Source organism: Loxodonta africana, chromosome 14, assembly GCF_030014295.1.
Source record: "Loxodonta africana isolate mLoxAfr1 chromosome 14, mLoxAfr1.hap2, whole genome shotgun sequence".
NCBI classification, from domain to species: domain Eukaryota; kingdom Metazoa; phylum Chordata; class Mammalia; order Proboscidea; family Elephantidae; genus Loxodonta; species Loxodonta africana.
Window position 1 is genome coordinate 74,033,883 of NC_087355.1, and position 16,942 is coordinate 74,050,824.

The 16,942-nt window shown below is 38.9% G+C and overlaps 2 protein-coding genes across 11 annotated transcripts in view; one reads left to right on the top strand and one right to left on the bottom strand.

Annotated features, from left to right (window-relative positions):
- RNF139 (ring finger protein 139) overlaps positions 1-10,056 on the top strand; it is a 30,882-nt gene extending 20,826 nt beyond the window's left edge. Inside the window, exon 2 of the mRNA XM_003408180.3 lies at positions 1,966-10,056. Coding sequence (XP_003408228.1) covers positions 1,966-3,782 — 1,817 coding nt within the window. The 3' untranslated portion in view covers positions 3,783-10,056. The remainder of the gene's footprint in view (positions 1-1,965) is intronic.
- Positions 4,609-16,942, bottom strand: part of TATDN1 (TatD DNase domain containing 1) — a 34,594-nt gene continuing 22,260 nt past the window's right edge. For 8 of the 10 annotated variants that reach the window (XM_003408288.4, XM_010588483.3, XM_064268063.1 and 5 more), the window contains 4 exons: positions 15,412-15,488; positions 10,538-10,608; positions 8,863-8,989; positions 4,609-4,808 (listed from right to left, as the gene is read on the bottom strand). In XM_003408288.4, the coding sequence (XP_003408336.2) occupies positions 4,706-4,808; positions 8,863-8,989; positions 10,538-10,608; positions 15,412-15,488 (378 nt within the window). In that variant the 3' untranslated portion in view covers positions 4,609-4,705. The other 2 variants (XM_010588484.3, XM_064268065.1) reach the window with 2 other exon arrangements.

The following is a 16,942-nucleotide window of genomic DNA, read 5'->3' on the forward strand; positions in this document are numbered from 1 at the left end:
ATTGACTGTACCATGGACTGCCAAAAGAATGAACAAATCTGTCTTGGGAGAAGTACAGGCTGGGTGCTTCTTAGACAGGAGGATGGCGAGACGTCATCTCATGTACTTTGGGCACGTTATAAGGAGTGACCATTCCCTGGAAAAGGACATCATGCTTGGTAGAGGGTGAATGAAAAAGAATACCCTCAATGGAATGGACTGACACAGTGACTGCAAAAATGAGCTGAAACATAGCAATGATTGTGAGGATGGCGCAGGACCAGGCAGGATCTCGTTCTCTTGTACATAGGGCTGCTGTGAGTTGGAATCAACTCGACGATACTTCACAACAACACTCAGACAACTAATACCAGGCTGTGTCAAGTGTTAGGTGCTTCACTAAGTTCTGTAGGTATGCTGAAGAAACAGTCATTATCAGAGAAAGTGGGTTTATCAGATGGGTAAGATTTAAACCATTAGGGATTTGGGAAGTTGGTGGGATCATCCTTCCAAGCAAAGAGAAGAGTATAAGCACAGTCACAGTGACGGCAGAGAAGCGATGTGCTCTGGAGCACTGGTGTTTTGGGAGGGGTATTACTCTAAAGCAGGCTGGATCTCCGCATGCCAGGGTAGCAAGTTTTAGTTGATAGTAATTTCAGAGCTGCTTAATTTTCAGCAGAGGAATGAATGAAGAAGGGCAGTTTGGTGATGGCTTGTAGATGGATTTGGACAAAATACATTTTTACAGGCACAGGGACTAATTGGTTGGTGTCACTGAGAAAGGGCAGATATAGGTGTCAGTAGAATTTGGCAATAGATTGGCAAAGTCTGAGGGTGTGGAGGGACAACTTTAAGAGAATAATGAAACCTGTAAGTGAAATCGGGAATTACGAGGAAGACCTGGTTCTTGGTTGAAGGTGAGTTAGGCTTCAGAAAGTGTGAGTTTTGCAGTTTCAGGACTAGAGCTAGGTGAGTATTTCGCCGTCATTCCTATAGGTGAAAGCTTGGATAATAATACATTTATTGTAATCTCCCTTAAAATATATATATATTTTTAAGAACACAGAAATGGTGCAGATAGCACATGAGACTGTTTACATTGGTTAAGCGTGGAGTGGGGGAGGAGGGAGGTTTACTATCATGCTTTAAGATACGGTTTGGTTTTCTGAATTTACTGTTGTAATTTGAGCAACAGTAAGTAAGAAGGGTTAACTATATGAAGCAGAAGATTCAATAATATCCAGGAAGATACTTCAGAAAGCATTTCTGACACTGAAGGCAAGTGTGTAGACAAAGAAAACGTCTGAATTTGGACCCTGGGGAATGCTCAAAATGTTTTAAAAAAAATTCTTAAATTTATTATTTTTAATGTATTTTTGGTGAAATAAATGCTCAAATTTATTGAGCAGGAAAGATAAGCTCTGGCATGAGTTTGGTGTGAGGGAAAGGAGGAATTAGCTGGAAGTGTAGAACTTAAATGTGATTCCGTAAAGAAGTCTCTTTAAAAAAAATATATAAATACACTCTAATGTTTAATAGGAAAAAATGTTTTCTGTTTTGGTTCTTTTTAACTCTTCAGTTTTTGTTGATGGAATTAAAAAAATATTTTAAATGATTATGACATTCTTTAGGACGTGTTCTTTAAAAATTTTTTTAACTTGTTGAAAATAACATGTATCACTACAAACTCATCTTAAAGGTCCTTTTTTTTAGTAATTTGGCATCTGGACCTATAGTACTACTTGAATTTGGAAATTAGAAAACAAGGGATGAGATTTAAAATAATAATATGCTTGGTTTGTCCTATTGAATGCGGACTTTACAAAACTCTTATTAGCCTATAAGCATAAATTGTCTTGAGTGTCAACTATCAGAGCTCAGAATTTTGAAAATATTCATGTTAAGCGAAGAATATCGTAACAATTTAGTGGAAAAATATTCTTTAGAATGTTTCATTCAGATGACATTTTTTTTTTCTCTTTGTAGGTATATTTATATCCAGTATTGTTCTCATCTTGTCACAGCGATCACTTTTCAAGTTTTACATGTACAGCTCAGCTATTCTACTAGCCGCAACTTCAGTGTTGGTAAATTATTATGCTGCTCTGCACATTGACTTCTATGGCGCCTACAACACGTCAGCTTTTGGAATCGAGCTGCTTCCTCGAAAAGGGCCTTCACTGTGGATGGCACTGATCGTTCTACAGCTGACATTTGGAATCGGATACATAACACTACTCCAGATTCATTCCATCTATTCACAGTTAATTATTTTGGATCTCTTGGTTCCAGTAATAGGCTTAATCACAGAACTCCCAGTACACATCAGAGAGATGTTAGTTTTTATTTCTTCTTTGATTCTCACATTAAATACAGTGCTTGTATTGGCAGTGAAACTCAAGTGGTTTTATTATTCCGCACGATATGTCTATCTTTTGGTGAGGCACATGTATCGAATTTATGGATTACAATTACTGATGGAGGACACGTGGAAGAGGATTCGTTTCCCAGATATACTGCGAGTCTTTTGGCTAACAAGAATTACAGCTCAGGCTACAGTGTTAGTATACATTTTAAGGATGGCAAACGAAACTGAGTCCATCTTTATTTCTTGGGATGATTTCTGGGACCTCGTTTGCAATCTGATCATCAGCGGATGTGATTCTACACTCACTGTCCTGGGCATGAGTGCCGTCATTTCCTCGGTTGCCCATTATTTGGGACTTGGAATATTGGCCTTTATTGGATCCACTGAAGACGACGACAGGCGGCTTGGCTTTGTAGCACCTGTTTTATTTTTTATTTTGGCTCTTCAGACTGGTTTAAGTGGTTTAAGGCCAGAAGAGAGACTTATTCGCTTAAGTAGAAACATGTGCCTTTTATTAACTGCAGTCCTGCATTTCATCCACGGAATGACAGACCCTGTGTTAATGTCTCTCAGTGCCTCTCATGTATCATCTTTTCGTAGACATTTTCCTGTGCTCTTTGTCTCTGCTTGTCTGTTTATTCTTCCTGTTTTACTTAGTTATGTTCTTTGGCATCATTATGCACTAAATACATGGTTGTTTGCAGTTACAGCCTTTTGTGTGGAACTCTGCTTAAAAGTAATTGTTTCTCTCACTGTGTACACGTTATTCATGATCGATGGCTACTATAACGTCCTCTGGGAAAAGCTTGATGATTACGTCTACTATGTTCGTTCAACAGGCAATATTATTGAGTTTATATTTGGAGTGGTAATGTTTGGCAATGGGGCTTATACTATGATGTTTGAGTCAGGAAGTAAAATTCGGGCTTGTATGATGTGCCTACATGCATATTTTAACATCTACTTGCAAGCAAAAAATGGCTGGAAGACATTTATGAATCGTAGGACTGCTGTTAAGAAAATTAATTCACTTCCTGAAATAAAAGGGAGCAGCTTACAAGAAATAGATGATGTGTGTGCAATCTGCTATCATGAGTTTACAACATCTGCTCGTATCACACCATGTAACCATTATTTCCACGCACTTTGCCTTCGGAAATGGCTGTACATTCAAGACACTTGTCCCATGTGCCATCAAAAGGTGTACATTGAAGATGATATCAAGGATAGTTCCAATACAGGTAACAGCAGCAGATTTATCGCAGCCAATGAAAATCCTGAGGAAGGTGCAGTGGAAGCTGCTGCGGACTCGGACAGGGAACTGAACGAAGATGACAGTACAGACTGTGATGAGGATGTCCAAAGAGAAAGGAATGGAGTGACTCAGCACGCTGGGCCAGCAGCTGACGAACTTAGGAATGATGATACGGACTGATTAAAATAGCCTTTCCTAATCATTGAGGTATTCGTTTAAAATTCAGCTCACCCAGAATGGAGTAATACGCTTCACTTCAGTGTGTAACCAAGCACAAAAACAGTGTCAATGTTGAATCTGTGAATGGTTTTCCGTTTACTGTGATGTGCTACTGTAAATATACCTCTTTAATTACTTCTGGTCTCTTTGGTGACCTGTTTAAATTTGTGTACATTATTGTACATAGAATAAAAATGTTTTCACATGTTTTTATGACAAAATTTGAACAAACAGCTTTTTAATAGATGTAATAATAATACGGTGCGTCAACTGTGCCAAAGATTCCTGAAAGTATATAAGGTATCTTAACTCTGGACCCTAGTTTTTCTTTAAAATGGGCAGGAGAATGAAAATGCAAGTCAAAACAAACCACATTAAAGTCAAAGAAATAAAATGATTTGGACCAGAGGATAATGGCTCTACATTGTTTTAAAACTAAGGAAAAAATTAGCATACCAGAGTTAACTGGGAAACTTCTTTGAAATCTGAGAGTAGTAGCAGTGCACTTTTGCTCCCTTTGAAGTCATGATTCTGAGACTGTTTAAAGTTAAGAAACAGGCTAACAGCAACTAAACGTTGGTATGAACCCGAATGTGCTAATTTCGATGTAAAAGCAGCATATTTGCTAATCATTCTGTGTTTGAAGTGTTGGTAAAATCCTCCTTTCAGACTTCTGAAGAGACTACAAAATGAAAATAGGTGGGGGGTTTCACTGGTTTAAACTAGGGCTTTGGGTGATACAAAAAATCCTGCTCCGATTTTATGGATATAAATGAGAAAGATGGTGTATGGTGATACAGCTTGCAGATAAGTCCTTTATTAAAGTTTTCAGCAAGTTCTACCATGAGATCTTACATACATTATGGAAAATGGAAGACATCCAGTTACGTATCAGGGAAAAATATTTTAATGGTGTTGTTATACAGAGTATTGGCTAATTCCAGTGGGTCCTCATCTCTTACTGCTGACATTATCTCCAGTATTTGACTAAAACAAACAAACAAACGGACAGTAAGATTTCCAAGTACATGTTCTCTTTTCAGGATCTGTAAGCAGCATCATTTTCCACATAAAGATAATGTACTAGTACCTTTAACACAACAAGCAAAGCTCAGTAATTAAAACTTTCAGCAATATCACAAAGGTTTAACTACTGGTAGAATATTTAAAGTAACTAGGGACAAATTTCTGGGACTGTCTTACATACAACTAGTGCCAAGAACCAGGTTCAATTAAATTATAAAACCAGCCGTCCATGTAACGTGCAGCACAATTACGAGCTTAACGCAGTGGAAATGAAGAGTCCTTTTAAACTGGGTCACAGCGTATTTATTAGTGGGTCATGATGAGCATTTAAAAAATTTAAATAAGAAAACAAAAAGTATACCACACTTAGTAAGGCTAAGTCCTGTTTCATTTTTGGCTTTTTGTGTGTGTGTATTCTGAGGGTAGCAGTCAAAGTGTGACAGCTCCTGCTTAGAGAACCAGTCATGTAGAGACAGCAGGAAGTTGCTGCATGATCACTAGCACAGTGACAGTAAAAGGAAGTTATCTGCTTTGAATAAGGTGGTATGATTTGGGGGAGGGGAGGGGTAATGACAGAGATGGGAAGGAGCGTACTACTGATCCTATACTGCTTTTCCCTGCAAGAGGACAGCCAGGTGGCCATCTTCCAGTTTCTCTGCTTAGAATGATAATTGGCAGTAGTGCTTCCTAGCAGTATTATATATAGGTAGAATATTTTTTATGCATGTGTTAGAAAATTCTAAAGTCAGAATTCAGCATTTAAGTATTCTTTGTCTTATTAAGCTTTTTGTTCCCTTAATGAGTATCTTTAATGTGAACACCTAAAGGAATTAGAGAAGGAGATTTCAGATTAAGGAATTCGGCACAAAAGCTTATCTAACATATAACATACTAAATGAGCTGACTGTAGGAAATCTTTCTTGGCAGTTAAGATATGCTGAAGGCAAATCTATTCACACTTAAATGAGGACACTACAAGTCCAGCTCTCTTAGTAAACTGGAGAATCTTCCTCTGTATCAACTACTGGGAATTGAAACTCGGAGTGCTGCTGATAGTAGACCATTTTGAAGCTCATCACAGCTTTGCTATAAATATAAAAGTCTACTAGAGTTCAGTAGAATATTCTGTTGTACTAAGTATGATAATACAAAGTTTATGGCAATCTTAGATCAACTTTCTGGATTCAAGCTATGTCCATGTATATTCAGTAGCTTAAAAAGGTGCAGTCATTCTAGAAAACAAAATGAAGTCCAGTGTCCCTGAGAATTCAATGGTTTCTTTTGTTTAAGGTGACATTTTTACAGTAGGCAGAGGTTTTAAAAGTCATGCCAACAGTAATCCCATTGAAGCATTCCTACATGCATACTACTGTGTAAGAGCTGTGATTCCTGCCACCCATCTGTTTTCTTTCAGCCCTTCCCCCAAAGCGATGCCAGTTACAGCTTAAAAACAAAAAACAGCTACTTTCCTGCTTAAAATCCTCTGGATCCTGATAAAATCTCAACTACAAAGCTTGGCATACAAAATCCCTCACAATCTGGCCTCACTCTGCCTCTCCAGACTCATCTTCCTCCACTTACCCCTGGCATCCTACTTTCTGCCACACTGTCATTGTTCCCCGATCAGTCAGGCCCTCTGGAGTCGGCCTTTGCTCAAGGTGATTCTCCTTGTCTGGCCTGACTCCATTCAGGCTTACAGAACCAGTGAAATGCCACCTCAGTAAAGCTCTCCCATTTCTCCTGTGTCCTAGGGTCCCTGTGGTATACCTCTGTAACAGCACTATAATTAATTTATCTGTTGGCTCCAGAGGGGGCAGGGTCCGTGTCTGATTTGTTAAATGTCTTATCTGTAGTGCCTGGCAGGAAGTATCTACCCATCTGGTGGATGACGGAGGGCAGGGACTATCATGATTCCTCAGTAGCCTCAGTAACTTGTACCTTTCCTGACATGGCAGGAGCTCCAAAGTGTTTCAAGGAATTTATAATCTAAAAGGGAGTGAAAACCTCTGAATAAACAACGATAACACAGAACTGCTAGTGGGATGGAGCTTCATAAAAATGGCTTTGGTAAATAGGAATTCACTTGCTAATTAGTAATTAGCACTAGACTAGAGGCGTGTGCTTTTGAAATGTGGCTTAAAGGTTTTCAGTTTGCAAATGTACATTTTCCCAAGCTCTACCTACTCAGTTAAAGAGTTGGTGTTCGTGATGACAGCTGATAGCCAAGCCTTTATCGTTAATAGTCTACATTTAAAAGCACCTTGAAATTTGGTCTTGAAAATAGCTCATTAACATTTATAATTTTATCTAAGATTGAGGCAGTTTGGAAAACTGTCTTGGGGTATACTGTTGGCAACTACTTCCTCTCAGCTGGCTGCTGGCAAAATACTCGTCTGTCTCCAAAGAATTTATTCAAAAATGCTGTTTCCTGGCTGGATTTGCAAGAACCTACATTTCATAAAAATTGCAAGCAGTTCTTTACTAACCAGATTTTAAAAGCATTCCTCCCCCTGAGTTTTAAAGCATTCAGTTTAAAGTCTTTGCTAGCACCAGCATGCTAATAAAAGAATCTTTCAAAATATATTTACAGAACAATCCTTCTCTTTTCTGTCTGCTGAATTTTAGATCTCTAACTTAAAAAAAAGATTAAAAAAAAAAAAAGATGGTGCATATAGAAGGAATTAGTCTAGTCTAAAAGTAATTCAGTATTTTTATAAATGTGTTATAAATATGCCCAATTGTCTGAACTGGTAGACCATACTAGATGTGGTATTTAGTCTAAATAATCTGCAACCAAAAAGAAATTGGATGATGTGCCCATTAAAATGATATAACAAGCCTTTCCTGTATGTGATAATGTTAACAGGCCCTTGTCAGATGAGTAACAGGCCCTCTTTTCATACGTGCTATATAATTAAAAGGAAACCCTGGTGGCGTAGTGGTTAAGTGCTATGGCTGCTAACCAAGAGGTCGGCAGTTCAAATCTGCTAGGCGCTCCTTGCAAACTCTATGGTGCAGTTCTACACTGTTCTGTAGGGTCGCTATGAGTTGGCATCGACTGGGTTTGGGTTGTTTTTTTTATATAATTAAAAAGTATTCTGAATTACTGCCTTTATAGAAACCAAAGTTCTGTACGGTTCTACCTTTTTTTGGTGTCTGGAAAAAGGGATCCTCTCTCACTCAGACTGTTGCTCAGAAGCTTAAAGAAACAGGTATTATTTCTTAGTTTTATTCAGGTTGTCAAATCATTTAAGATACAGATAACTCTTCACAAAAAAGTCTCCCGGTAAGGCTGCGTTTTTATAAACAGCAGCAGGGAAATAGCAGGACTTAGACCAGGTAAGGTGATTTTGTGGGGAGCTTGAAGGACTTTTCCGTCTCCAACAAAATGACAAATGACCAAAATCACTGGTTTCTCAAAGGGGCAATAAAATCACTTTGGGTTGAGACAAAATCAAACCAAACCCATTGCCCTCAAGTCGATTCCGACTCTTTATAGGACAGAGTAGAACTGCCCCATAGGGTTTCCCAAGGAGCAGGCTGGTGGATTTGAACTTCTGACCTTTTGGTTAAGAGCCGAGATCTTAACCACTGCGCCACCACCGTTGAGAGGAGGGCAACAAAATCACTTTGGGTTGAGAGGATCTGAAAAGAGTGGCGCTAGAGCAGTTCAGGTGCAAATCCCTTCAAATCACTGCATTAAAATGGTGGTCTCTGGAACTTCATTTAGATTTCACAAAACAACACCATACTAATTCTGTCCCTTCGGTTCTTTTGTAAGTGGCATGTGGTGGTTGATTTTAATGTTCACTAGTGTTTTTGAGGAAACCCTGGTGGCGTAGTGGTTAAGTGCTACAGCTGCTAACCAAAGGGTCGGCAGTTCGAATCCGCCAGGCGCTCCTTGGAAACTCCATGGGGCAGTTCTACTCTGTCCTAAAGGGTCGCTATGAGTCGGAATTGACTCGACAGCACTGGGTTTGAGTGTTTTTGAAGACCATGAAAGCAAAATACTTACATTATATGGCAAGGTTCATTTCTGTCTTTCAAGCAGTGCCCATTTTCCCACTTCTTTTTGGTAGGAAATGAAGTTTTTATGTACTTTGAGCCGGCATGTGTACTTTTGACTCCGCACCAGGGTGCATCTAGAGTTAAGCAAAAAAAGTGTCTCCTGAAGGTTTGTTTACCTTTTTAAATTATTGCTTTGTTAATGAATATTTCAAACTAATATATAGCCTCTAAAGTATAAGCCACTATTCAGCTTCAGAAAAGGCAGAATTAACGTAACAAAACATTTTAAGAAAAGCAAACATCTTGACTTGTAAAAATCTCAGTGTTTTATGACTCATTTTTTTCTGCTAACATTGGATTATATCATGCTTTAGAAAAAAAAAAACCTAAACTGGAAAGAAATACAATTTTAACATGAAAACATTTATATTTCTATATTGCCTCTAGTAAATGTAAAACAGTGGCTTTGAATACTGGAGTTATTCACTTATCTATTTCTTTAATAAGGAACTTAATAGCTTACACATTTTACAAGCATTATACTTTTAATAAAAATTTAATTTTTTCCCTACACTTATATGATTACAGTTTTATTATAGTAAAAAGGATACAAATGAAGAGATGCATAAGGTGAGGTCTGGGAGGGTTCCCAGTACAGAGCTTCCATGTCCCCAAAACGGACATGCTACCTGCCTACCTGTATCGCAGCCTATCACCAACCAGGAAGCTCCACAAAATTTTCATTTTCATGACTACCAAGAAAATAATGATTTCTCAGAATGGCTCAGTCTACTAAAGTTCATGATACAAGGATAAGGAAGCCTTGAGTTCCAGGATTTAGATAATATTTTTAGCTTCTATCCTTGTTTTATCTTAGGAGGCAACAGATTAATTTCTAAAATTTTGTCAGCTGCTGTCATTGGCCTACCACTCATGACAATCCTATGCACGATGGAACAAAACGCTGCCTGGTCCTGGACTATCCCCATGATCGGTTGAAGATCGGACCTTGTGATCCACAGGGTCTTCGTTGGTTGCTTTATGGAAGTAGATTGCCAGGTCTTTCTTCCTAGGCTGTCTTAGTCTAGAAGCTCTGCTGAAACCTATTCAGCATCATAGCCACATGTAATCTGCCACTGACAGATGGGTGGTGGCTGTGTACAAGGTGCATTGGCTTGGAAATGAACCTCGGTCTCCCACATGGAAGGTGAGAATTCTACCACCAGACTACCAACGCATCATTCTTATACTATATTCTTACACCATGTTTTAATTTTTTGCACTTTATTTAAAAAGTGCTGTAGCATTAAATCATTATAAAGACTGTAAAAGAAATTCTAATAGTTTTTGAAAACCTGAGGTGAAATGCTTAGCCAAGACTTTAATTAAAGTAAGTATCCATAACTATAACCTAAATTCTTAGTTGCCACATATTCTGATAGCCATTTTTAAAAGTGCTTACCCTTAGTCAAACTTCTAAAATTAAAAAAAATCACTTGCATAAATATTTTTCCATCCATTGACAGCAGCCCCCAAATATCTTCTGAAAAGTATAATTGTTGATGGAAGTTGAGCATGCTGTCTGTTCATTTTAACAGTAAACTTGATATCAGACTTTTTCTCTAGCTTTTTTTTTTTTTGGTATAGCTTTAATGAAAAAAGTCTAAAAACATTAAACTTACCAGTCTCAATCATTAATTTTTCACTAGGTATTGACTTCAAAACTTCTAAGTTAGCCTCAGTTTTCAGTGAGCTAAAAAAAAAATTTTATATTGTGTGTGTGTACATATATGTGTATACATACATATATACAGTGTGTATATAAATAATAAATATAAATAGGTGGCATTTAATGAATAACTTTTTCATATTATAAACTTATGTTTAAAATACACTATAAACTTCCGCTGGCGACACTGGCAGAATACTTCCTTATCACTGTAGAAAGTGTTTGCACATTTGTGTCCTTCACAGAATTCAAATTAATATCTATCCCAACCAGATGCTACCTCTAAGGGGATGCAAATTTTCATGCTTCTTAGTTGATTCTCTAATAGCTTTCTGTATCATCTAAGTAAAATTTAACTTTTTAGAAGAATTCATTTTCTTCTCTGTAATTTGCCTAACTGTGAGGTGCTCCTAAGGCTGTTTGAAGGCCCATCTGTACATTCTTTATGGGCCAAATACAGGGATTCACTGGTGTGAAAGAATCAGTATTAGACACTCAAGGTTCACGTTTCACTAGTGACAAATATAATATTCACAAAGGATGGAAATCACAATTACTGTTAGAGTGGTGGATTTATTTAACAAGCAGATGCTATTTTGATTCTCACCCCATGTAGGTATCTTTCCCTACCCTCTATGTGGAAAGTTTTAGGATCTTCCATTATTCTTGATGTTCTGAAGCTTATGATTATCTGTCTGGGTGTAAATCTTTTTTCATAATTTGGGCCGTCATATCCTTCCAATTTAGACTGTGTCCCTCCAAACTCAGAAAATGTTATTTGCGGGGGAGGCAAGAAATTTCTCTTTTTCTTCTCTTTCTGGGATTTCATTAGATTTTAGGACTCCTGAATTGGTCCACTAAGCCATTTTGTTCATACATCTTTTTTTCTGGGAGATTTCCTTGACTCTCATTTTCAGTTCCTGAGGCAAACTGAATTACTGGCCCCAATTCTTCACTCTCTAGTAGAATTTTATACCTGCACTCTTGCAATGGTTTCCTGGTAGGGAGAATGAACTCTGCCCCTTGACCACAAGACTTGTTCGCCAATGCGATGACCAGGCCTGAGATGCGCTTAATGTGGTTGGGTTTGCACTCAGGTATCTACCGAGTAGTGGCTACCTTGTTCAGCCTGTGTGTCCAGAATGAAAACACGTAGCATTGTAGCAGAGATGCTAAGTCTCTATAAGCCAGACTTCAACAAAAAACCCTCACCCGTTCCTGTAGAGCCCACTCCCACTCACGGCAACCCCATGTGTGCACAGCAGAAGGGCGCTACCCGTACCGAGTCAGCCTCCAGCTGAAGGAGCTAATTAATGGTGACCGGCACAATGAATGGCAAAAAGACATCAAAACACATCTTTGTAAAATTTCATAATACCCGAGATAAAGAGCTAAAGGTTTCCATAGGAAAAAAAAGTCACACGAAAAAGGCTAGAAATCATAATGTTATTAGGTGCCGTTGAGTCGGTTCCGACTCATAGCGACCCTATGCACAACAGAACGAAACACTGCCCGGTCCTGAGCCATCCTTACAATCGTTGTTATGCTTGAGCTCATTGTTGCAGCCACTGTGTCAATCCACCTCGTTGAGGGTCTTCCTCTTTTCCACTGACCCTGTACTCTGCCAAGCATGATGTCCTTCTCCAGGGACTGATCCCTCCTGACAACATGTCCAAAGTATGTAAGACACAGTCTCGCCATCCTTGCTTCTTAGGAGCATTCTGGTTGTACTTCTTCTAAGACAGATTTGTTCGTTCTTTTAGCAGTCCATGGTATATTCAATATTCTTCCCCAACACCACAACTCAAAGGCGTCAACTCTTCTTCGGTCTTCCTTATTCATTGTCCAGCTTTCACAAGCGTGTGATGTGATTGAAAATACCATGGCTTGGGTCAGGTGCACCTTAGTCTTCAGGGTGACATCTTTGCTCTTCAACACTTTAAAGAGGTCCTTTGCAGCAGATTTACCCAATGCAGTGTGTCTCTTGATTTCTTGACTGCTGCTTCCATGGCTGTTGATTGTGGATCCAAGTAAAATGAAATCCTTGACAACTTCAATCTTTTCTCCGTTTATCATGATGTTGCTCATTGGTCCAGTTGTGAGGATTTTTGTTTTCTTTATGTTGAGGTGCAATCCATACTGAACGCTGTGGTCTTTGATCTTCATGAGTAAGTGCTTCAAGTCCTCTTCACTTTCAGCAAGCAAGGTTGTGTCATCTGCATAACAGGTTGTTAATGAGTCTTCCTCCAATCCTGACGCCCCATTCTTCTTCATATAGTCCAGCTTCTTGGATTATTTGCTCAGCATACGGATTGAATAGATATGGTGAAAAAATACAACCCTGATGCACACCTTTTCCTGACTTTAAACCAATCAGTATCCCCTTGTTCTGTCTGAACAACCGCCTCTTGATCTATGTAAAGGTTCCTCATGAGCATAATTAAGTGTTCTGGAATTCCCATTCTCATCATTCACAATAGCAACTGATTTTTCATCTTCAGCACTGGAAACGAGAAATGGAGCAGTGTACATTTTCCATGAAAACAATTCCCAACTTAGAATTTTATAACCAGAAAAACTATCAGGTAGGAAGTTTTCTTCTTTAAATATCCAGACAAATGTTTAAGAGGTGTAAACCCAAAACCCAATGCCGTCGAGTCGATTCCAACTCATAGCCACCCTATAGGACAGAGTAGAACTGCCCCACAGAGTTTCCAAGGAGTGCCTGGCAGATTCGAACTGCCGACCCTTTGGTTAGTAGCTGTAGCACTTAACCACTATGCTACCAGGTTTTCCTTAAGAGGTGTATAGAGTAAATTCATTTTCAAACATGCAAAGTCTCAAAAATATACTTCCTATGCATATTTTTTCAGGAAGCTATCGGAGGATGTGTTCCATAAAAACGGAAAAGTAATTCATGGGACCTAAAAACAGGAGGTCCATCAAGAAGAGACACTAGTCTAAATTGGAGCAGAAAGATAGAAGGGTCTGTAACTAATGAAACTATCGGCTTATCTACATAGGTTTCCTCATGTGAAAAAATAAAGGCATTTTAGAGAGCTACTGGAAAGTGTGAGAGGGCTCTGGGTTTTTAAGAAAGCCAAGTAAATTCAAATATGAAGCAACTTACTGCAGGAAAATAAAAACGTGGGACAAGAAAAGAAAGTATGTTACCCTACATGGTTCTGTATTTAATAATATTTACACAGGTGTAATAATGAAAACACTGAATACGGATATAACCAAATATTCTGAACTAGACTGAGAGACATACCGACAGAATAACGGAGGTGAGAGAGACATAAAAATTAAAATGTTCATACACCTTAATAAGAATTGACAGTTAAAGGGAATGAATCGAGATAATTTTATATAATTTTGGAATATGGCGATAAACAGTAAAGCGGATGCCTCAGGAAAGTTGACTTAGGGGTGGAGGGTAGGCTGGAGGGACTGTGATAATTGTTCCTAAGTCTTTTAGTACTATTTGACTTTTTAATCCATATACATGTATCCCCTTGCACATTAATTTATAAATTTAATTACTGATTTAAAATACAAATGAAGCATATAGGATATTTAAATAAGTCTGAACTCTACTGCAGACAATTCCATCATTATGTTTTACTAAGGGAATTTTAGTAAAAAATAATGTAATCAGAAAAGAATTCTAAAAGAATGAACCAGTGAAGAGGGGAAGGAAGTCTTAACATTATCTTGCCATTTACTGAATAAGCTACACTGAGGGCATGGGAAGAGACACACACAGATGGAAGCTCTTAGGTAGGTGGACTGAGACAGGCCCAGGGGCCTAGCTGTGCTAGCTGAGTGCTGAGTGCATGAGGTTTAGTTTGGTGTTACAGTGGAAGGTCACAGAATGCAAAGCCAGAGGACACAGGTTTTAGTAGTGATTATCACCCTCATGAGTAACTTTATACCTGTTTCTAAACTTCTCAGCCTCAGTTTCTTGGGCTACAGAGATAAATAAGATTGTCACAGTATAACCTTTCCCCCATTTTTAGACATCACTGTATATGTATCGCTGCGAACACCACTGCGTACGTGTACGTGCAGCGCTGTGACCACCACCACGTACGTGTACGTGCAGCGCTGTGACCACCACCGCGTACGTGTACGTGCAGCGCTGTGAACACCACCGCGTACGTGTACGTGCAGCGCTGTGAACACCACCGGGTACGTGTACGTGCAGCGCTGTGAACACCACTGCATACGTGTAGGTGCAGCGCTGCGAACACCACCGCGTGTGCACATGCAGCGCTCTGACCACGTGCGTGTAGGTGCAGTGCTGTGAACACTGCGTACACGTACATGCAGTGCTGTGAACGCCACCGCATATGTGTACGTGCAGCGCCGTGAATGCCACTGTGTGTACGCACGGCGGCACTCTGACCGCCACCGCGCACATGTACGTGCAGCGCCGTGAACACCACTGTGTATGTGTACGTGCAGTGCTGTGAAAACACCACTGTGTATATGTATACACAGTGCTGTGAACACCTATGTTTTAAAGGAATAAAATGATCGGAGAGGATGAGTCAGATTGTTAGAGAAAGCTAGCTGCTGTGTTCCGTCATTGGAGCACAGGGCGGTTTATAACTTTCAAGCTTTAACTTTTAATAGTGATGTACTATTCCACTTCTTACTTAGATAATTACTGAAATTCTTACGCAAAGGTCAGTGCAAAAAAAAAAAATGCACAAATTTAGTAAAGACAGACTGAAGTCTTTTTCAGCAATTCACTGTAAAACAATTTAAGAAATATGCTTAATATAAAAGTTAAAAAACAAACAAAACCTAAGAACGTACCAACCATTAAACCCTATGTAAAGATCCAAATCAATCAAAGCCGCTGCCGCTTCCTTGGTACCATCGAAAGAATGCACCTAAGGACATATAAAAAAATGGGTAGAATTATTATCATCGTTACCTTTTCTTTAAAATTCTACGTAACATTAATTAGACTTTCTAAGCAAAAATACAGATGCATGTAATGGTTTTAGGGTCACAAAGTTTCAAATGTGGTGGCCCTTGTAATTTTTGTTTTCAAATCAGATTTCACAGTTATAACCTGTCTTTCACTGACGTGAAGCGAGAAGGACTCAGCTGCCTAGAATTCCTCTCTCTGCAGCGGCATCATTGCAGATACCTCCAGGAAGCAGAATAGGGGCATGGAGCCATGTTCTCAGGCAAAAACAGGAGGAAAAGTTAGAAATGTTACAAAACCATTGAAAATGTAGTTTCAAATACAGATCAATTCTTCTGTTATAGGATATTTTTTTCTAAAAGAGAAGTGACTCTTAAGAGGCCAGTTTGAAGAAGATCTGTAACGAAAGAGGCTGTGAGAATGCTGCTCGAAAATGTGAACGGTCACACAGTCAGTAGCAGCTCAGCAGGCAGAAAGGACTGAGGGTGGTGTTTCTCTCCTTTCAAGACTCAGGGACCAAGGCACAGTCTTTCACACTTCAGATGCACTTACGTAATCAAAAACAACAAACAATAAAAAACAACAACTTTCCTTTAAACGTAAGGTCACCTAGAAAATGACATTGTATTAACACTAAATCCAGAGTCTGAATGCACTACGGCTGACATGCTTTTCAGCAGTAAAGAAAAACGATGCTGCACAGCTGGCCATAAAGGCCTTACTCTTTCCCCCAAACGTTTCTGGTTGACTAGAAAACACAGCCTTCGTTAATATCAAAATAATTTGAAATGTGATTTCTCATAAACCATTTCAGATAATTACCTATCAATTCTTTATCTGGAAACACCTTTTTTTTCATAAATATCAAATATTTAAGCTGGATTTGTTCTTATTGCTGATGTTAATTTTTTAAACTACAGTGAGACCTGTGAGAGCTGGCACTCAATGGGACCTGCCTTTTTTTCCAGGTCTCAGAAGTCTTCTGCCTTTGACGGGTGCAGTCTTACCACTTTTATATCACTCGTTTTGGTGGAAAATACTTGAGTTTTCCTTCTCTGACAGGTTTCCACCTTATACAGGTTCCTGCTCTTGCAAGTTTTACTGTGTTATTAACTCATCTAAGTAAATTTTTATTCAGAAATAAAGCAAATGGGCCAAGAGATAGAGTCTGAAGGTTAAAATAAGTGCCACCAGTAATCTCAAGGGCATTAACTAAGGCCTCTCTTAATCCAAGGTACAGCTTCTAAAGCACATATTACAGGGTCAGTAAACTAAGATAAAAATGTGCACAGTCACGTCAGCACCACAGAAGTGCAGAAAACATCCACATCAGTGGTAGTATGAGACAGAGGCTAAAAATTCGAGACAACTGTCGAAGGGACATAGCGTGGGTATACAGTAAGTGCTCAGTGC